Source organism: Homalodisca vitripennis, chromosome 6 (genome assembly GCF_021130785.1).
Source record: "Homalodisca vitripennis isolate AUS2020 chromosome 6, UT_GWSS_2.1, whole genome shotgun sequence".
Classification (NCBI taxonomy): Eukaryota; Metazoa; Arthropoda; class Insecta; order Hemiptera; family Cicadellidae; genus Homalodisca; species Homalodisca vitripennis.
This window is the reverse complement of record NC_060212.1, coordinates 68,271,475-68,294,589: the sequence shown is the minus strand read 5'-3', so window position 1 is coordinate 68,294,589 and position 23,115 is coordinate 68,271,475. Positions and strand designations below refer to the sequence as shown.

General features: G+C 32.4%; 1 protein-coding gene across 10 annotated transcripts in view; it reads left to right on the top strand.

The window, feature by feature from the left end:
* Nucleotides 1-20,977, top strand: part of LOC124364418 (hemicentin-2-like) — a 516,416-nt gene extending 495,439 nt beyond the window's left edge. For 4 of the 10 annotated variants that reach the window (XM_046819899.1, XM_046819900.1, XM_046819897.1 and 1 more), the window contains 9 exons: nt 1,383-1,523; nt 3,518-3,551; nt 6,920-6,958; nt 9,677-9,951; nt 10,312-10,383; nt 11,546-11,682; nt 14,190-14,690; nt 15,904-16,231; nt 19,624-19,762. In XM_046819899.1, coding sequence (XP_046675855.1) covers nt 1,383-1,523; nt 3,518-3,551; nt 6,920-6,958; nt 9,677-9,951; nt 10,312-10,383; nt 11,546-11,682; nt 14,190-14,690; nt 15,904-16,230 — 1,526 coding nt within the window. In that variant the 3' untranslated portion in view covers nt 16,231; nt 19,624-19,762. Of the gene's footprint in view, nt 1-1,382; nt 1,524-3,517; nt 3,552-6,919; nt 6,959-9,676; nt 9,952-10,311; nt 10,384-11,545; nt 11,683-13,645; nt 13,706-14,189; nt 14,691-15,903; nt 16,232-19,623 lie in introns of all 10 variants that reach the window. The other 6 variants (XM_046819898.1, XM_046819907.1, XM_046819901.1 and 3 more) reach the window with 6 other exon arrangements.
* Nucleotides 20,978-23,115: the final 2,138 nt, after the last annotated feature.

Below are 23,115 nucleotides of genomic sequence, written 5' to 3'. Positions count from 1 at the left end.
GTCGTGAGGTATCGGTTTTTCCTAATGAAACGGAAGTAATTAAACATGGCGACACACAGTATGACAGGTACGCAAGTATGACGTCGTTCTCTGTCAAAAATAACTTTGAGGTATCGTTGGCCTCAGTTTCGCGAGTTTCACTGCACGTGACACTTGCATCTGGTAAGCCACTACTAGTGTTTAGAATCTAGTGCAATTATCTTAAAGAAAACATTCGCAATACGCATTTATAATTGTACATCAAAATGCAGCCAAGATTGAAAAAATAAATTGTTTTCAATATTTATAAAAATAAATGTACCAACTAAATTGAACAAAAAGTACGTGTATTTCTGGAACTAATGTAATTACTTGTAAGACTATTTTATCAATTTTAATTTTAGCACTTTAGACTAATAGTTTATTCTTAGTCTACATATGAATATAACTATTATTATTTTATATAATCCTGAAAAGTCAGTTATTTTCATTGAAACTATGTTGAATATAATTATATAGAAGAAGAAATATTACAGAAATAAATTAATATAACGAATATTTTAAATCCCAGACATAGTGTTAGTATTTCAAGAAGTGAAAGTAATTTATATACTTCAATTAGTACTTTCATATGTAGATTTTCCGTTAGGGAATTACAAACGTAATTTTATTTAAGTGGAGGTGAAGGGCCTTATTAATGTAATGAGTGGAATTTCAGATTATATTTTTATGGTTGGCGTATCGAGATTCTTTAACAAGATGTAATTTATTAGTTATTAGGTCCATTATGACACAGTACTGTTTGAAAACAGTATTGCTCCAGTACATGTATTTAGATACTACCTTGCTGAGTTATCTCTTAATTTGATTTATTCTAGGTTGTATTTTAGAAAAGTAATTTTAATTGTTTAGTGGATAATTAATAAACAGGGGTTTTTGCAATGGTTTACAACAGTTTCAGAAAATGATAGTATACATAGAAACGAGAAAGAAATTCATGATCATTTGGCATATCTCGAGTAAGCAGAAGCTTTCAATAAATGTTTAATTTAATTTTGTTGTTAATATCTCTTTAACTTGATTTTGTTTACATAAATGTATCTCTGTATTACACCAAAGGGAATGTGCGTGTGTGTCGTGTTCCTGCTAAAATTGTACTGTCAACAATGTTTGTTTATTTATCTAAAATTTATATTCACGTTTCAACTAGGTAGTGAAGTTGAAAGAATTGAGATACGTTTAGGAATATGTTACGATGTTGCTTTTATAGTTTTTATTTAAGTAGACATTCACAAATTCAACTTCAATATCTATACTTTTCTGCCCACATTCCTCTTAGAAATTAAACTTCAGTGTTTTTTTTCTGATTACAGATCTACACAACATCTATTCTTCTGTTGCAGGCAATATCGGTTGGTGGCATCGGTTCGAGAACGAAAACCTGATGATACTACTGGCTGTGATAGCAGGGACCATTCTGATGGTCATCATAATATGCATCATAATCATCATAGTGTGCCGCAGGAAAAGGGCTGCTGATAAATGTAAGTACAGCGGAACTTGCACGGAGATTTCACTCGTGGAAACACTGTACACTTGCGACTAACTGTCTCTCACTACTAAATGTAATTTTCTCTAATAAAGTGACTTTGTGTTGTTATTCGTTTTGCTATCTATATTTTCAATCTTGAACTTTTAACATAGCTCAAGACAATGTTTGCTTCAGGTATGTTTGCTTGTTTGAACATTGTTTGCCAATTTCATTAACACCGACATAACTAAAGGTACGAGTAATAGCGTCTCAATGAATTGCAAGTAAAACTTAACTTCCAACGAGTGCACAGTTGTAATACTTAGAACAAAACGCCCACAAAACGATATCAGGTTTGACAAAAGACTTTTAGTTTTATGTAGTCTTATTTAGAAGTTTGTGTGGTAATTTGTAAGTTTGGAATTGAAAATTGGCAACTAGTTCGTATATTAATAGATTTAAAATTTGTCGTGTTTTGTTTAAGAGTAGTGATATTGTTTTTCCAACTAAGGTAATAGAGTATATAATTGTATTGGCATGATTGCTTCATCGAGCTTTTTATGTGTTGTACACACTGATTTGTTTTGTTTATTCTTACATGATTGTTCGAAAATTAATGTTTACTTGCTAACGTACGTTGCTTCATTTGGAGTAAGTAATTTTTTAAATTTTCTAGGGTTTTGTTTACTTTGTGTTATTTACTTTTTGAGGTGCTAATGTGCCATTTATATTTAATTTTATGGTCTATCATTAATAAGGGAGAATTATTTACCAAAACCATACTTTTGTTAATAGGCTACTTGTAATGTTTTTTTTAATTTTACGATCACTTTAACTACGAAACATAATCGTCAATTAGTGACCCCTGGTTATCTAGTTTATATCGAGGGGAGATCGAAGTAATTTTGTCAGAAGTCGTGGACATTGGGGTGCCAAGGGGAGAGATGTATTCACCTTAAAATTTTAGCCTGCTCACGCCACTGGTGACAAATTAGTATCATCAGGGTTAATAACCGGAGTTGTAAAAATGAGGTATATAACTTTCGTTAACAGTTCGCCTTTTTACAGTTAACGATTTCGGTGTTTACCTTTGTAAATCTAGATATGTACAAACTTAAATTTGCAAAATTTTACTTGGTGGCTTGATATGATCGTCATTTTTGTTTAACGGTCAAGTGAAAAGGTCAAACATATGTGCATAAGAACAAAGCCGTGAAGTTATCTATTACAGCATCTAACTGTTTGAAAATATATCAACCCTAATTACAAGAAGAAATGAAACGTGAAATTTTGCTATCAATAATTACATTGTCAACGTCACCACGAAATGAACTATGTGCAGTGCCATTAGTGGGTGGTTATAGAAATCTAGCACATGATCAAAGAATTGTGTCCCTAAGTATTCGTGTTTACCTTGTTACTCTACTTCTTCCGTTCGTACTGGTTTTTTAATAAATGTCTTGCAAATTATTGCCTTACTGTAAAGTAATCGAAGTCTCATCGACATCTTCAAGTGTGTAACCATAAATATGGACGATGAATACTAGCGGAGTGAGTAATTTCTTGTAGCCACTGTCTTGTAGTCGTTGCCACGGCGGAAGTCTAATTGTGTTTTCTTGGAAAAGGTCGGTTAATCCGTTCAGTGGTTGATCCAAAGACGGTTGAGAGGAAGCCTACTGCACAAAAGGTGGCAGATCGTAAAGAACTAATTTTTCTGAAACAAGGAAATTGGTTTTATAGTTCATAATGAAGGTCAAAAAATTAGTGTTAGGATGAGTAAATGAGATCTCGGTAAGACAAGGCCCTGCAAACGTAGGCGGGTAACCTTTAGAACCGGATAATCGGGGGTCTTCTGTTTTTTTTCTATCTCATGGAAGCAATGTTTTACGCTACCTGCTTCTTTATTAACTTACCACTTTAACATGGTATTGCTGTTCATCCTAATTTGCTGCTATATCTCCAACTGTGGTACTAACATATTGTTTGTCGTTCCCGTTCCGTTTATAGATAATAACCCTGTGGAGTTGGAGGATAGACAAAAGTAAGTGTAATTCTTGCCATTAGTACTTAATCTTAAATGGTAGTAAATGGGTTATGACCTTGGTGGCGGGTGTTCATAAATATTATTAAATATGCCTTAAAAATTATATAATTTCTTTATTAACTAATTTAATTTTTTATCATTTGAAAAATATTAAAGAAAACAACAATTATATAGTCTAATCCGTTTATATTGGTCAATTAGACTACATCATTGAAGGCTGTTATTTCTGAATTTCTACACAGTACTCCAGCTCCAACTGCATGACAGATTTGGCCTTATTTAGCATGGAAATCAAATTTCTTTCAGCCTTATCTCTTTGTTTTATCTGTTCTGATCTTGTTTCACTTCTTTCAGTTGCTTTGTTGCGCTCAGTAGTCTTGTTTTGAGTATTAAAATGTATTTAAATTCTAAAATGCTAAGTTATTATTAAGGAGCTTTTATTGTTGCAAACGCTTTTTGATATTGAATTTTCATTGCTATAACTGTTGTGTATCTGTGGATATAACGCTGCAGTATGTAGTTGTATAGATTATACTTTAATTAAAGTGACGTTTTCCCATTCTTGGTGAGAAATTATAAAACAAAACTTTATTAAAATGTATTTTGGTTAATAATGTAATGTACAAGTTGGAGTACACACGCAAACTTTATGAAAAGTAACAAATTTGAAACTTTGTAAAATCACGCACTCTATATAAATACTTATAATTTATATTTATTATTGAATTTAATGCACCTGTAAGTCACGGGCTTGTGACATTAATTCTATTTTAAGGTACGTTTACACGAATATACTTTTATAATATCAGAAGTATTTTAAATATTGTTATATAAACAGTTAATTATTCACAACCAGTATTTTTTATAATATTGGTTTACTTCGTTTTTTCCATGTACAAAATTTGAAGCTTAGTTGCAGTAAATAAAAAATTAATACCAATTATAATTTAAAATTATTGATTTTATTTTAACGAAGTTAATGTCATTTTAAATTGTATATTTAGTTAGTTTAAACAATTGTTTAAATTGGAAGTTAATTGTAAATATATACATTTAAAGTAAAATATCCTAAAAATATTTTTTTGTTTAACAAAAATGTATTTTGTATATTTAATTTTGAAGTTAAGGGATAAAAATAATTAAAATTTACATTATACAATATAAATATTTTAGTTAATAATGAAAGGTATTATATTTACATTATTTATACTATTGAAAATCTATTTTCAATACTTTAATTCGTACATATTTATTACTAAAGAATGATTACTAATTGCATTATAATTCCTATTATTTAAATAAACATTGCAAATGTACAGCATTGTTTATTTTTTTCAGTAGCGTATCATCAACGTGGCCCTTTATAGTCGATACATGATAAAATATATCACTTATACTTGTCATATGGGAACAACTTTGATTGATACAAGTATATCTGCAGTGGGTTTATGAATTATATGGTTTTAGTCCAAAAGTCACATAATATTTATATGTTATCTGTAACTGGGGTTCAAACTTTAATATATTTTACAAGCTTAAAAGGGTAATAAACAGTATTTACAGAAAAGCCTCACAAAAGTGTAGTTATGATTATAAAATAGTATAGTATAACTAACAATTCAGCTTTCGCCAGGCATGTAGAAAGTCCGAGAAACTAAATTAGCAATAGAAAACATCCAAAAACTAACATCTTCAAAAGCGAAGTTTGATTTAAAGTTACCTTTATTTGTTTATGTATTCCTTTCCACAATACGATTCATGTTGATTTAATGTTTATTTCATTTATATCATAAATGAAATATAACTTTTCATGATTCCTTTAATTAATGTGAAATATTCTAGAAGAAAAATCAATTATAAATCATAAATAAACCGACTCTACCAATATGTGTTTCTTAAAACAGAGGCATTGTTTTCTATTTACTATTAAATTATTTACTTCGATTCTTTGCTTAAGCCTGTCAAGATGTTTTTTTAAGACACATAAAAGTGAAATTTATTAATTTATAATGAATCCAAAAACAAATTAAAAAGAATGCCCATCGCCTCGTTACAACTATTATCAACTATTCTTTCTCTTCGCTCTAGTGTTTCGTAGTTTGTATAGTGTATATAGTGATAGTTTACTGTATATAGCTATATAGATATATCTTTGTCAGTATTGGCTGGAGGGGGGATGCTTAGCGTCTATTTGTAGAACGCAGACTGTTGGATTATGCCCAGTACTCTCGAAGTGATGGTAGTAAATGGTATCATCGTTGATTGTATTAGTTACACAAGAGATAACTCATTCCATTCTGTAAATTCAGGCACGGAATTAGTAATCGCTCGGACTCCCCTCTGTGGAGTAAGAGGTGGTAAATATTTGAACCGTAATAATCAAAGGTACCTTAGCTTCGAACCTAATCACTAACTTTAATCATCCCCCGGACCTCAGTAGACTTCGTCCGTACGAACGATTTATATCCTGTGATACTAATTCAATCAATAGGAGTATGTACAAACTATTGATTTAAATGAAAAAAAACCATAAGCGTTGTTTTACAGCTGGATGTAATCAATCGATGTTGAATTAATTTGAACTTTTTATATGCCTCAATTTTACTCAATTTTTTAGGTCCTAGGATTATGAGAGATATTCAATTTTAAAGGTATGACTAGAGAGCCCCGCAAAAAAATAGTCCGATCACATATGAGACGGTGTTGCCATATCGCTGCTGTCCACCAGCTATTTCCGCTATGATGTGGCTGAGGTTACTACTGTCTGTTTTATGGCAACGTTGCCTTAAAAAAACAATTAAAACCAAACGTACGTGTATTGGTTCAAAGAAACATTTATTGATAATTGTTTATTGCAATGGATCAGATTTTTGAGACATATCAGAAATATTTCATACGCTTAAAACTGGCAGCAGTGACGGGCGCGGATTGTATAAAGGGTATTGAAACAATCCGGCCTCAATCAGACAATTTTTGTGAGGGTTCCTCTATTAAGTATCCAAATAATGTTTGGTTTTTCTTCAAAAGACTGGATATACGTTTGAATCTTAAATCTCTTAAACAATTAAACAAATAAAGGTTGAATTATATGCTAAATAAATCGTTGCAATATTAAAATAAACAGACTTTTGGATGTATAATAATTACACCTTTAAAATTACGTATCTCCCATAATTCTATGTCTAAACGAAAGTGTCCTAAGGTGTTTGAGGTTAAACATTGTTCACTGTTCGAGTACTGTACTTCTAAACTATCTTAACGCTTTCTCCAAACTTTGAGAGTACTCCGGGCGTGATCCAAAGTCTGTGCAGCAAACTGTAAGGTAGAGGCTTGAGTCGCTAGCGCTGATTGGTACATTGTTGCAGCAGCCAAGGCAGGTTCGTTATGAACCTCTACGAACTGCAGTGAGTACTAATAACATGTAGTAGCTTTTCTCATCGCATGCCAATATCGCTTAATCCCCAAGTAGCGCATAGTGAAAGTAGTGGAGTTTTGTACTTATATTTAAAGGTCAGAATCATACGTACTGAAGAGTCAGCAGTGTAGATTGCCACACTTCCCTCTCGCCGCGGTGTGGTGTCTATGATTTACCAGAGTCTGCTGATCATCGATACTCATGCGGTGCTACAGCCACGTTTGCTTTTCTGAATAATAAAACGTTTTTTATTATCAAACACACATTCATACATTTCTGACAGATTCTCCAAAAATGGGCGTGTAACATTTACAACATTCACCTGGAAAGGGTCAACATCTATATTAGAACTGGTCATGAATTGCTATGAATAACAGGTTGTCTGTCGCAAACAATTCACTTAACCGATTATTTCAACGGTCTCATGTTAAGTCCATTTTTTAGCGAATGAGGTTTAGTGAACACCGACATGTTATATTCCGTTTCTGTATTTAAAGAAGCGTTAATGCATTTGCCACTTGGTATATTGCATGCTATTACTTACCAACGTAATTGTGCAATTAATTAGGAACGTAAAACGTAATTATCTGGAAAATTATATGGTGAAAGTTACATCTGAATTAGGACTAATAGGTTTATAAACTCTGTACATTCCGTTATCAATTCAATTAAGCGTTAATTTAACTTTGATTCAGATGTGAAGCTAACAGGATGTTTAAATCTTTCTATTAAAAATAACACTTTCCTACGTTATTGCGTAATGGCGTAAATTAAAATAAATATTTAGCATAATAATATATAACAATAAAGTTACCCTCTTAGCCAACTCTTAATCGGTTACAGCTCTTAATTTCAACAGTTAAAATTCGCACTACAAGTTTTGGATAATATTAAAGTAAAGCATAGATCAATTTGCGTAATTTTAAATATATCGATGAGATAGAATATGTTATACCAAAATTGTTACTTTTGGAAAAGTTCAATATCCTAAGAGTACTTATGTATTGAGGTTGAATGTAAGATAGGCCCGTGATGCTGCAATAATAAGGCATTTTATACTAGGTATTATTAAATACTAAACAGTATATATCACTATACAGTATATGTACTGTGTTCATAAAACAAAGGACACCAAATATTTGGAAACAAAATGAGCTGTAATGTAAATGTTTAAAAATCATGGTTCATACAAAACTTGACAATCAGCACGCTGTATGATTAGTTTCGTTTCCGTTTCTTCTCGACATTCCCAAATAAAAACTGGTATTTTATAATATTAACCCAAAACTAACATTTTTAAATTACCGCCATTGTTTTAAGGCCCTGTCTTGAATTTACTTATTCAGAGCCCATGTGTCACGAAAACATTTAAACCTTTATCCGTTCTTTAATAATGATTTTCCATTTGCTACTGAGAGAATTTCTCAGCTTGCGCTATTTCCGAAAGGCTTAAGCACAAGCTGTGCTTTGCCCGTACTAAACTCCATCCCTGTTATCTTGTAGTTCAATAATTATAATTTGTATCTTAAGATCTCAGTAAACGGTGTGATCCTCTATAAAGATTCCAAAGTATAAAAAATTAATTAACTAATCTTGACCACTTCGATTATTTTTTTTACTTGTAATCTTATTATGCCTTGAAGGGAAAAGTTATCATATAATATTTGTAGTTATTAAATGTCTAGTAATTTTTAATGAACGTGCTTTCGGTTCTAAGTAAATCAAATGTTATGCATTCAATCGTTTCTTTTCGTCTAGAGATGTTTTCTGATTAGGATTTTATTTTTATGAGAAGTGCCTATGTACAGGAATATTTTATTCTTTATTGTATTAAAATAAAACCATAACATTGATTTTTTGTTTTTTTTTAAGGAAGGAGTTTACCATATGATAGGAATTGTAATGGTGATTGGCAGGACTTGTTACAAATAATTGTAAATCGTTGTTTTTTTTTCACTCAGTTAACCTTGTTATTTGTGCGTATTATATTTCTCGGAAATATGTTCGGACCGAACGCCAAAGCAACTTGTAGTTTAACAATGGATCGTGTCTTAATTGACAGGCTGGTCGGTGTGGTGGGATGTTTCTATTATCGAAAACGTTACTTTTAGAATTTAATCAAACTGTAATGCAGCTTACAGACCATAGGCCTTATGGGAACAGATATCTGTCAAATGATCAAATATGGATAAAAACTCCTTGGTTTAGTCCTCTGTTAATATTCGAATACTGAAATCTGTTTTATACAGTAAATTATTTCTATCTGATCTAAATAGTTAATTGGTTTACATATCCTGTACAAAAACGCATAATTGATACTATTATTTCAACAATATCCACAACAAAGTTAGGTCCTATATACTCGTATTTATTAAAGGCAATATTTATTTTTTGTACATATTAGTAGTTTTCATAATAATTTTTTGCATGCTGGTTAAACGGTGCTCACAATTTTGTATAGCTTGTGTCGCTAAAGTGCACGCTAAAATTCTATTTTTTCCAACAGTCAAATCTTTCCTTATGTAGTGCATGTAGGATTAGTGTAAACTGATATGTTTCTTAATCAATTTAATAATATTAAACATACAAACAGCCATTTTCAAAATTAAATAAGATGTAATCATTACTTTTATTCAAGAATGTTCTTTTATTTCAAAATTTAAACGGAAAACTGCATGAGTTAATAAAATAATATCGTGATCGATAGTCCGGAAGGCACAGTGGCCCCAGTGCCGCAGGTGACCCCAAAATGGCCCCTACGACCCGGCGTGTTAGTACACGTCAATACCAACCACAGCCTAAGCTTGGGGCGACTTCCGCCAGCGGAACCAACGGACCGGAAGCAGCGGAGGTCGACCAGTCTTGCCTCCATGATCACGGAAAACCAACACTCCAGGGCCCATCGAATAAGAAATATGTTCAGTGATCACAGGAAGTTTGACAACGACACCATCCCGGGAATCTACCACGGCAAGTCAGGAGGTAAGGGTGGGGAGGCATCAACTCTAAAAATAAAGTTATAAAAAATATTCCAAACCTACTTTTAATTTTATCAACGTAAGTTTAGCTACTTGTTAAATAATTATTTTCATACTGATGAAAGTAATAAAATCAAATACAGGAACACAATTGTGTAGGCTGAAGAATTCTTACGAATTAGAAATATTAAATCAGTTATTTAAATAATTATTCCATGACACGTAAGTAAATGTTTTTTAAGTATTTATAATATTTTTTCCAGTTTTTCTTTACATTTTTGTGTGTTTTGAATGCTACGCCTTAGTTACTAATACCCTTTGTAATTTTGTGTAATGTCGCATGTGTGTATGCTTTATTTGATAGTGATCACCTTCAAGAAAGTTGACCCCTCGATGCCCCAAGGTGCCAACAGAAAGCGCAAGAAACCGGGTACAGGTAAGTCTTGTTTTGTGTCATTATCACTATTTTTACCACCTCCTCACCATACAAAATCTAAATGTGAAAATTTATCTAACTTGTAGATATTTATTTTAAAATTATTAAAATTAAATAATTAATTAGAAATAAATATATATAATTAAATCATTTCAACCAGGTGACCTTGTCATGGACCGCAGAAAAATCTACACGTCTAAAAGATGTACTCAAATTTTATAGCATTGCATATCGTAATCTTTGGGATAAACTGTACGCCGGTTAATAATCAACATTTTTATGCATTTATGTCATATTAAAAAAACTATGCTACCATTGTAAAGTTAAACTTTTGGTTTTGGCATTATTCAGACAAGAGTGTTGTGTTCAAATAACATTACAACGTTGCGTTACAACGTGTTATGTTCTTATGAGAAGGTCGTTTGCAGTTTTGTTTTCTCAATATCAAATAAATAATACTATCGTAAAATCAAAATGTGTCTGAAAAATCTTTAATTTTCAAATAGGTTCTACACATATCGTGCTTGTTTCGCTAATATTTCACTTCGCTCTGTTTATATACAGCAGATTCCGATCCCATTGCAATGTCCAGACCTACCTGTAGTTAATTTGTCATGAGATAAATGGTAAACTATTTGTGTGTTATTTTCGATTGTATCAACACTTAAATCATCGTTCTACTGGTCGGATATAATATGTTTATCTTGTTCATTTGCAAACCTAGGTGTTGGATAAGCGCGGTTCTAAAAAACATCATTACATAATAAATTAGCGAATCCTTAAACCTTATTTTTATCCGCATTGATAACTCCACAAAAGTAAGGAAAAGGTGTCTAATATTTAAAACAGTTTTTTACTGAATATATCTACTTCACTTCAATTATTATTCCATGAAAAGAATTGTTTGTTTCTTATGTAGATAGATGCACATTTTTGGTTTAAACAAATTCATTTGCACAAACAATGTTTTTACACAAAATATTTTTTTATGACCATAATTATAATTATTATCACGTGCAGTAAAAAATTTATTATATTACATCCAAAAGTTTATCTACCGAAATTGTATACGTTCCTCAAGACTTTTACATCAAATACCATGCTTTATTTACATCTTGAATGTATTTTCACCCTGTGATTTATTATATGTATTCTGTTTCAGGCCCAAATCCATCGGCTACCAAAGATAAGTCAGACTTAAACTCGTCCCCCAGCGATGCCCTCCTACAAACCGACCCCGACAACAAAGCCTTCTACGAGAACCTCCCGTTCCATGGCATGCAAAACCCTCCTAACAAGGTGAGGACGTCAAGAATAAAGAAATATAAAAAGCGCAGGTCTTTTGAAAAAAATTCCTCTATAAATTGCCGATGTCATGTGTTTGATACTGTAGACGAAGAATGTGTCCTTATGATCGTTTACTTAGTCATCTTTATTTATGTTTACAATTAAATGCTCTCTAAAAAAATGCGAACTAGATATCTTTATTCACACTCTGATTCATTAATGGATTGGCTGATTCTATTAGCACGTTTGTGGTTTTAGTAGTCCTCTATATAACTCATTTACCATCATTAATTTTCACTTGTCGAGCTACAAAATATTTTAAATCGTCATCCCGGATGGTACAACAGTGTTCCGTTTTAAGTATATTGATAACTGAACTGTCTGGTTTAGGAAAATCCTTACTTGGACTATACAACCTATAACAACTGTAACTGAAATACTGGAAGAGAATTTACCCAACACTTTTGAAATCTGTACATAGCGGGGAGGAACAACTGTTGTTCTAAGTGCCGTGTAGAATGAGTAGACCAGAATACATCACAGCTCTTCAGACGACTTATATTCTAATAAATAAAGATCCAAATGTCAGTTCTTAAAGTCTAGTATTCTTTTTCTTAAAAGAAAATAATAGTATCTACATCTGGAAGGCGATATTTACATATCAAGCCTCATATATACGACTATTTACCGGAGACTTGTCATTCATTCATTGGCACAACACAGAATTTGTAATGGTAGTAGTAGTATTTGTGACGCTGTACATGACGTGGTTGGTAGGCCTTCTGCGATGTTTCTGGACTGGAACAGTTAGTTCATCCGTACCGATGAGAAAAGCTGCAATCACGTTTGTACTATTTGAGAAATCATGGCGGTCAGCAATGCGCTCACCGGCACACTTATAATTCCTGTTCTCTCATTTTCCCTATTCTACGATTTTCTCCAACTATCCTACTAATAACGTACAAAATATGTGTAAATAAAAGTAAGAGATTTTGAAGAAAGAAGTGGTGGAATTTTTATCTTGAGACCTGCTCTTTTAGTGTTTTATTATTTGAAACATACAATTTATTCTTGACATCATAAACTGCTTGTACGAGAGTTTCTATTGATATGTGTGTTTACCTAAACTAGTATTTAAATTAGTAGTTAGGCATTTAAAGTTTAACAACAGTTAATCTTACTAACTTTAAAACATAAATAAGTATACAAAAATAACATTATAGTTATTTTTCAATTTTACTGCACCCAGTAATTATTTTAATTTGTCTAAGATTGATGGTGTATGAGAGATAGCCAATAAATGATTACATTTCTGTTTAGTACTATATGATAAATTTCACGGGTTGAGTATGAACTAATATATTTATGCCACATTTCTTAGTACAATAAATGTTTTATTGTGTTGTGTAAACTAAGTGCATATGGGAAAATTATTTAAAAAAATTAATTTTCTTTGGCCTTTAGTCAATAAATTATTACCTTTCCTGTTGAAGAATGCCATTGCTATATCGCTTTTTTTGAATAGATTTAAATTCCTTTAACTGTATAGAAACATTCCTGTGCCTAAGTATGTTATTAAAATTTATAAATATTTATTTATTGCAATTTTATTTTAAATTATAATTACTCGTGAAGCTTTTCCAAGATATAGTTCGTCAAAAATTATTTATATTATTTATAAAAAAAATAATAATTATAAATAATGATTGATTAAATATTTTGTTTTGTTTTTTGTTCATTTATTTTTTATTATTAAAAATATATGAAAATTAAAATATTTCTGTTTCAAAAATTCTAATTTCAAACTGTAGCAGAAAGATAATACCGTATTTATAAATTAAACCCTTGATGATTAGTAATTTTATTTTGAACTGACATTTTTGCCAATAACGAAGATATTTTATACATCTTAATAATTTTGATACTAATTTACTTTTGCATGTCATTCACTTACTTGCTGGTATTTCCGTTTTAGGTTCGTTTACTGAACGTTGTGTATGAAACATATATATAAAACAGCTGTCTGTCTATCGCTGTAAGTTTATGTGTGGTCGTCTTGTGCTGTAAAGCATCTGAGAGTCGATGCCACGAACTGATTGCTTTGTATGACACAAAATTACTAAACAACATACCAGCAAATAAATATACTCAAAATGGTTTTCTGTACTAATTAAATAAATAAACATGGGAATAGTATTGAACAAATTTATTTTACTTTCATCTTGTAATAAACAAATACTTTATTAAAATATGTATATTATTAGAAAATACAATATTTAACAAATGCCAATGTATAATAAGTGAATTAATTAATTTATGTATGACATTCTTTTAATTTGTTTAATGTGTTATGGGAATAATACGTTTTACACCACTAATGCACAAACTTTGCATCAACGTAGTTTAGATTCAACAATGATTGCCATTGAATGATTTCCAAGTTTTTTTAGTTTGCATGGTTTTTTTTACTTTGTAGTGCTTTATTTGTTTGGTTTTTAAGTTTGTGTGTCCCTGTGCAGTCTGATTTAGAATCCTCTGAACCCACGTCACCCTCAAGGCCCGCAAGCGCCCTGAGTCAGTTCGGGGGATCCTCGGGGTACGGATCCACGAGAAGCCATGTTGGTCCTCAGCTGACAGAGAATGAGGAGCAAAAAAAGTTCGGTTCCCTTCGGAACAGCAAAAGGAACCGTTCCCAGTGGCCTCAGTTTCGCTCGCTGAGGACCCCCAACCGGCGGAGGATGGTGCCGATCAAGGAGAGCTCGCCTGAACTGAAAACGAACGAAACCAAAGAACCGAAACCAAAAGCGATTACGAGCAACGGAAAGAAATCACCGAATTCTCCCCCTGTGACTGCCCTTGCCACGTCTACGCCCATTCCACCCACCCCGGCTCCCAGGAAAATTACAAGCCCCACTTCAAAACCTTCCACAACTCCCAAGCACACGTACCAGAACGTTCCTATTCCCATCACTCCCAACAACAGCTCTAATACAGACTCGGTCAACAGTACGAACGAGGAGGTTAGTTTTGGTGATGGGTAATTTAATAAAAACGTTAGGGTTAGGAAGAACTATGATAAAAAAGAACTTTCATCCAGAAACATTTCCTCAACCTTGAATTTATAAATATTTGACCAGCCGGTAACGTCGAAAATATTACTACGATATCAGCACATTAATGATGGACATTAAAACAAAAGGATCGGAAAAATTAAATCTTCCATGTTCCGAGTTAATTGCCAATGATAACCAAGAGTTGAGAATCGTGAGTACAATAGTTGTGATATAATAACTCCTACACACTAAATGCATCAAGTTTGGCTTTTATAAATCAAATTAGAGCATTATTTACGGTTTTTCCTCGCACGTAAACCATTTTTACAGCTTATTTTTACATTCTCTAACCTAATCACAGTTTCCATTTATTTTTTACAATTTTTTTGTAGATCTTTGTTCTTTTTGAACACGTACTTGATTTCTTATGAGTGTTGTGTTTTTGTTACTAACTGCTGCACACCAGATTTTCGTCGCTACTGTACTTGCGTATATGCCGCGTGAGTGTTTTCACATTTGTTTCTCTCTTCCCCTTCTTACAATTTTTGTCCATTAAAGTTTGAACCCATACATTATACAACCGTAGTAAATTTCTGCGTTTCTTGAGTTTTTTTTAGTTTTTAAGTTGTGTTTGAGTTGATATTTTTATAAGCTTTTCTTTTGCCATAGTTTTAAGTGTTTGCATATATTTAACATTGTGCTGTATTACAAAATACTGGACTGAACCCAATTTCGGTTTTACAAAATACAAAATATTCTAATATATTAATCATCCTACATAACTGATTCTTAATTTTAAATGTACGCTTATTTTGTAGTTTTGGTCTCTGTTAAGACACGTTTGTAATTTTATAATGAACTATGGGCATTACTGGTGGATTTTTTTGTTGATCTGAGTATATTATCTAAAAAGAAAATAAACTATTAAATATATTGTGAGTAATACCAATTTGCTGAATTGTAATATCGTAATCAATTAACAAAGACAAATATTCTGTTAACTCAATTGAGTGCCTTTACTATCTCAGTGACGGTTTTTGATGAATAGAATCTATCTATAAAGAAATAGATTTCAAGAATAATTTCATACTTTTTAACCACTAAGTCTATTACATTCATCAGTAATGCCAAGTGGAATGTTTGTGCCTGTGTGTATACTAACATCCGTGTGTTGTATTAGAACCCCCACTGCCAACTAACCACCTCCCCCATGGACCGTCAGAGGCTGCTGTTGAACCCTATAAACGGAAGACAATCACTGAAGAAACAGAGAACGCACCAACCGCGCCTGCCGCCGGGGCCGGGCGCGGAAGAGTATTACCAGAGTCAGGGCGGCGGGTACATGCTGAACAACGGAGCGGTCGTGTACGCTGACCTGACTCTGAACCATCAGAGGACGCGCCCCTACCTGCCACAACACGTACCTCTACCAATGTACCACTCGCGAGCACACACTGAGTACGCTGTCATCAAGTTCCACGACGTGGGCCAGGAGATTGACGTCTGAGGTGGGTCGGAGACCAGTGGTCTGTCTGGTTGTAGAGAGTAGCGGGGTGGAACATCTCTAGAGACACCTGTTTGGTTAGGAATACGGGTAGAAGTGATATGACTTCGGTAGTAATGAGAGTATATATTTGTGGTTGAAGGAAAATGATGATTAGGAACTTGATTTTGAACAGTAGAAAGAGCAGAAAATTAATAGTAAAGATTTAGAGACATATGTTAAAGCATGCAAGTGCTATCGTTTCATATAGGAAGTAAGAACAGCCTATCGCCTGATAGTACAGAAGGAGATAGTGCAGAGAACTAGAAATCGCAGTATAGTGATTTAGTAGATAGAGTTTTAAAAAGGTCCTGAATTGCCGAGTAACGTCATCTTCCCACGAAACAAAAATTCCCACGAAACATAGATATTTAGGTAAAATGCATAAAAAATTATGAAATCCATTTTATAAAAATATTTGAAAATTAGATGTGGATTATTAAAAATTGTGACTTTGAAATCTATTATATTTGTATTATCCTATACATTTTTCATTTATGACTATGAAAAACTATCTTCAACCTACGAAAATTGTCATTTTGTTGGAAAGATGAAATTAAAATATGGTTTAAAACAGGTATACAAATATTATAAGTTTAAATTTCTGATTTAAACAACATACACTTATGTTAATTGTTTTAAAATTTTCTCTGACCTACATAATCGGATCAATAAACAAACGTATGAGTAAAACAAAGAGCCATTAAATGAAAAGAAAATACATTTACGCAAAGCACAAATTTCCATGGGTTGTTTTCGTGTCTCAACAAACCTGTAAATCACTCTCGGAAAGTATTTATAGAGGTTTGAGAAGAGAAATACTATTTCTTTCAGTTAGGTACCATCGCCATTGATATCGGTAAAGACGTCATGATATTCAAAATACGTATTGAAATTATTGTCATTGCTTGTTATTTAGACAAATGACTCTCTCGTGAGATTTTGTAAGTTAAAACCATTGTCTTTCGGTTGGTTGTGTAAGTTAAATCGTAAGGATAAATTACTTGTCTTGGTAAATGTTTTTAAAGTTTGGTATGCAGGTTTTTGAGCTTCAATGTTCGCCAAAAATAGACAACATGCTTAACTACTTATATAATTAGTAAGAAAATCTACTATAGTGGAGCCTACGTATTATACCAGAAATTTGGATATCAATCCTAGATATGCAAACTAACAACACAGTATTAAGAGCGAAGGTGTGTATGTTTACGTTAACGGTTTTGGTATTAAAATTTTCTATCAAGAAAATAATAAAAATTTCAATATTACGAGTTGATTGATGTAAATGGTAGACTAAGCTTTTAAAATATCCTTTGTTTCTTTTATCGTTGGCTAAACAAAGAATTATAGTTTATAAATACTACTAACTGCATTTTTTTCTCGCTTCGCCTTGTAACTGCACCCACGTCGATTCTTAGGAAAAACTACTTTTAGTGTACACTTTGAATATACCGTTAAACGAGAGGTTTTTTAAACAGGGCCAGTAAAATGGAAGCGATAATTATATTTTAAGAAATCAAGAACAAAAGGAACAAACACGTTAATGCTCGTTAGATAAAACGTTACCTGGCTATTATTGTTCAACCTGTTGTATAAACTCCCCCTTGTAAAATTAAAGCATGATACCATGTTCTCATTTAACATCCATTATCAGTGATATTTTCCTAACAGCACGTAAAACGCAATGACCTTTACATTACATTTGTAACTGTATATATTTTATTGTATATTTTTCATGGTTTCCCCACATTACATTTTTATATAGTATCAAATAGTGTCGAAAAACGTAAGGATTTTAAAGAATAATGTCATAAATTCTGCAGAATGTGAGTATCCTTCCGTTTCGAAAATGAAAAAGTATGTCTTACAGGAAAACAGGAGTGAATAGTACTGAATGTGTTTTAAAATAGCGGATATAACTAACTTGCGAGATTGTAGGAAGTTTTAATGTACGCGCAAAAATATCATCGTATTGCTTTGATTTTGATTAAACAGTCATTTTTACACAAAAACAAAAATAAAAGCAAATAAAAATAAATTACTTAAATTGGATGGACTTAAACCATTCATTATTAATTTTAATTCTCTGTGTAAGATAGTGGGATAAGAATTATGTACAAATATACACTAAAGTTGTTTTAAGAGTGTGATTCATCTTTATAGCCACCTATATACATAGGATAGTAAAATTTATAACATTGTAAACTTATTAGTTTAAACAGAAAATGCTGTGTAATTTATTTCAAAGCATACCGATGTAATCTTTATCCAGTAAAAATTAGCTATAAATTATGTTAAACACATTGTTTTCTATCCAATGACAATTTATCCTCTTCATGAGTCGTAAGAAATTTAATGCATGAAAATTAATTAAACCTACAATGTGGGACAATGGACTGTCAACTACTTTGAGTTCAGACGGGGAAAAAATAACCCAGGCGAGTCTGTGAAGTCACGGGCATGTGAGACAAGAGCACGTCACACCAGCACAGGCAAAAGTGGGATACTAGTAAGAAAATCAATGTCGGCATTTCCGGCGGTTCCCCTTGTCATCTGAAAAAAAGGAATATGACATTGGTCGGGAAAGAGGAAGGAAAGAGGAAAAAAGTCGTCTCTGGCCATATGATTTGGTCGTATACTTTAATTTCATGGTGTGTTTACGAAATTTGTTAGTTGCTTTTTTTAATCATTGTTACCCTAAGTGGCCTAATCTCAACTGAAGGTTCAGCAGTAGGTCTGGTTATTTTATGTATAGAGCCTCGATGAGTCTCTTTGAGGTGTATTATGTTGGCTTCACCCTGGTTTATACAAGACTTTGCCTAAGAGTGGATTTTGTTCTTAAAGCGGTTTAATAATTTATTTTCTACATACTCATCTAGTGGCAGCCCATTCTTGTACGTTGTTTGGTTTTAAGTACTTTGTTATCTTTGTGACTTCAATCCTCGAAACGTAGTGTTATACACTTTGTAACAAGCAACTATGGCAATTTTCCGAAATTATCCTTTCAAACTTTCTGTCGTCAAAAACAATCATTAAAAAAGAAGTGTAATTTGTAAATATAAACTTTATTTGCGGGCTTTAATATTAATTACATTTTACAAGTTAAACCTGAACCATTCTGAAGTAACACAATTAATAATTTATATTTACAAATTAGTACCGGATATCTGGGTTTCTTGCTTGTGTAGGTTGTGAGGTAAGAAATATAAAGATTCGAAAAGCACTGAAATATTGAGTTGTATAATAATAAAAGATAAATGATGCACACTGATGTTAAAATGAAGCAATATTTACGATAAAATATTGGTAAGTTAATCAGTAATTTGAAAACGAATTAAAGTTTTCTTTTATTTCCAGCCGTTCCGTCCCGAGTTTTCGGACCTGGACTACGCCGATGTGGACTACCGATCGTACGGTCCCATTAACTACAAGGCGGCATCTATCTATGCTGCCCAACGGGGACATCAGCCCGATGATGACGAGGAGCTCCTGTGATCCGACTTCGCATTTATCGTGCATCCACCGTCGTCGCCACCTTTGTTTGCGTCAAGGCACGTCGTTATGTTCTCCAAAGCATTTCGTTAGTTTTATTAAATCAAGCCATGTGCCTTCGTAATGGATTATTTGTTTAGGTCAGAAATACATCGCGTTAGGTCAGATTCGGTGTAGATTTGTTACAGTGGTTTCGCGTTTTTTGTAAAAACTCCACAATACTTAGTTTCACTTGGTGTTGTAGTTCTGGGTTCATCAGTGAACGTGCATTTTACTCGTAACTGATTTCTAGTCATTTAAAATTATCTTTATATACGTCACAGATCGTTAGTGATATTAACTGGACTAACTCGTTTACGTATTATATTTCGTACGTTTTAATACTGTTTGGTGTGTATTAATGCTCTGAGTATTTACTGTATATCGATGTAACAGTATGTTTGTTGCGTTTCTGCTTTTCTATATACAGTTTTATATTATTTTTATTTGACTGACAAACAGACCGTGTAAAGATTAACAAATAGACAACCAAAGTAGTCTTAGAAGATTTAGGTGTAGTACGACGACTTAAAAGGTACAGCCTTGAAAATGTAGTGTAGCTTTAATTTATCTTCTCATGTTTAAGTTTTCCCTTGTACAAAGAATGTTCTGTTTTTCATATGGAGTGCTGAAATACTCATATGTCGTGCTGGTCGGCTGTAGAGTGTCGTTCCCCACTATCTAAGTTTCTAATGTCTCTCTTTCTCTCTCTATCGAGTATGTGGACTCACAATCGTGTGCTAAGCCCCGCCTTCTCTGTACATACAGTGGTGCAACAGACAGAAACTTCTAACCCGTTGTGCGCTTGCGTCGCGAGGTGCTCTTGGTGCAAACTCTACTTCGAACTGAACTGAACTGATTTTTCTATTGTCCCGGAACAAATAACTCTGTTTGTAATTAGTCCATACTAATAAGTCCAATGTGTGTATAATTGTACAGTGTGTTATATGATGATGAGAATGTTTTTTAAAAAAATATAAAATATAGTGATGTATTTTGTACATAATGAAGAGACGATTGTTAGGGTCATACAGAAGGGATGTTTCTTTGTGGTCGGATGTTGTTATACTGGATGTGTACATTTGGAATAGGGTGGCTGTAAAAAGTTCGTGTCCAGGTGGATAATGTGTGGATACGTCCTAGAGAACGTTTTCACTGTTGGAATAAATAATTGAAAGAATTCTTGTGTTTTTTATCGCCCTTCCTAACCTTTTCATAAGTTTTCCTATTCCTTTAGTGGATATTCCAGTAGGATACTAGAATAATAGTACGTAATAGTTTTTACTTAGTTATTTCCGTAAACATATAATTCCTAGACTGATGGGGTTATCTCTGTAGTAATGTTCTCAAAAGTAAGTTTTTAATTGTTTTTAAGTTGATATTCTACAAAAACCATGAACAACTTACTCCCAAGCGAAAACCAAACGATTTGTTCGTCAAGCATTACGCTCAAAATTCTTTTTTTGATACATGATTTCATAATAGCATACATAAATGAACGCCATTGCTCGTTCGTTATTATCACACTACTAATTTTTTCAACACTAGCGACACTTTCAATCATTTCTTGTGACGTTTCGTAAATCATGCATCTTTCATGTATAAGGGAAATGTATTTTCCTCATCTAGTGTTGACAAAACGTTTGGACATTTCTTAACTTTTTCAAATAAATCTAGTATTAATTCTCATCGCTATCATATGTATAACTTTACGTACCTTTTCTAACTATACAATTATTAACTAAATTTTACTTATGTTTAAATGTACCTGTGTTTCCCATATAAAAATTATTAAAAACAGAAGTATTTTCCTTGGAAATTTGTTCCAGAAACAATCACTTAAAGATATAGTGATGTGTGTTTTAACATTATAAACAATTGCAAATTATCAAGAAAAATGCCTTGGGGTATTGTATTGAGTTGCAAGACCTATAAAGTGGGATTTGCTCCTTTAAAACCAGTTATTGTTATTCTTTGTTTTATGGAACTTTAAGCTTAAGAAAAACACACCTTTTAACTACCTTCATTATTACAATATCTCAAAAAACCTTCATTAGAATAGACTTTGCAAAATTGCAAGTCTCTAGTTTTTTAGAAAGACTAATTTAATTACTAGATCAGTTTTATAACAGTTTCTAATGTTTATTTGAAATAAAAATTATTTATTTTCTTTACATTGAACTTCGTCAAATTATAGAAAATGTGCCAGCATACTGAGTAATAGGTATAAATGGCGCTCAGCTAAATGCCGTAGATGGACATGCACATCCATAGTTTCTTGTTTAATTAACATAATCATGCTTACCTTTAAGACTAATGTAAACATTTTCACTAATGCTCAGCTAAATCCTATGAAGTGACGCACTACCATCGACCTTGATGTTGCTTATATAGAAATGAAGCTTCATGCAAAATTTCAAATCAATAGGTCGGTTTATTTTCGAAATGAAATGTGCCCAGTCCTTCGAGTGATTGTCTTCTCCGATTCTGAGCATTTCCAATATTTAATACAAAATTAATTGTTGGTCGTAGAATTTACCAACCATTTAAGGTAGCGGTTTAAAATTATTCTAGTAAACCTGTGGTTTTGGTTACTAAACTTGTGCCTTATGCTATTAAATATTAACTGAATCTCCGACTCTGGATTATTAAGATTTTCCACAGAATCCCTAGGGGTCATCTCCTTGAGGTAGTGAAGAGTGATACTAATTACATCAAAGAGTTTAATTATATGTCCTATGTCCCTGTACAAAGCTTTGTCTGTACGTTTTTAAACACTCCTGTATACACTCAGAATTTACACATTATGTATATTTTATCTTCCCTTCCATGTATGTGAATATCTCAATTTGTAAGAATTTGGAATCGAAGATTTAATTACAGCTCAACAACCCATAAAGTTATAGACTACCTGGAGCTATTATCACTATCTAGAGCGATATTTCCCTTCCAATATTAAATTTGTTAGAATTCTCGTTATTTGGTTTATTTGTACCATCTTTGATATTAACTGGATTGCTTGCAAATGTTTTTTAACTAAAAGTCTGTATAATGTTTTACCTTAATCTTTTGTGTTTGCTTAACCATTTAAAATACGAATCGTAATATCTTTAAGGGTACCTTCTATTTGAATAGGAAAGTGAGATATATTAAATGTACGTTTACACGTTTCTCAAGTTAAAAAGAATAATAATTCCTCAGTATAACATAGGAAATCTATGAAATAATTACATTGCATAGGACTTTTTTCCTGAGAGTGTGTGTGTCTCTTTGTTTTGAAAAATGTTGAAATGATAAGGGAAGATGGATTGAGTGATG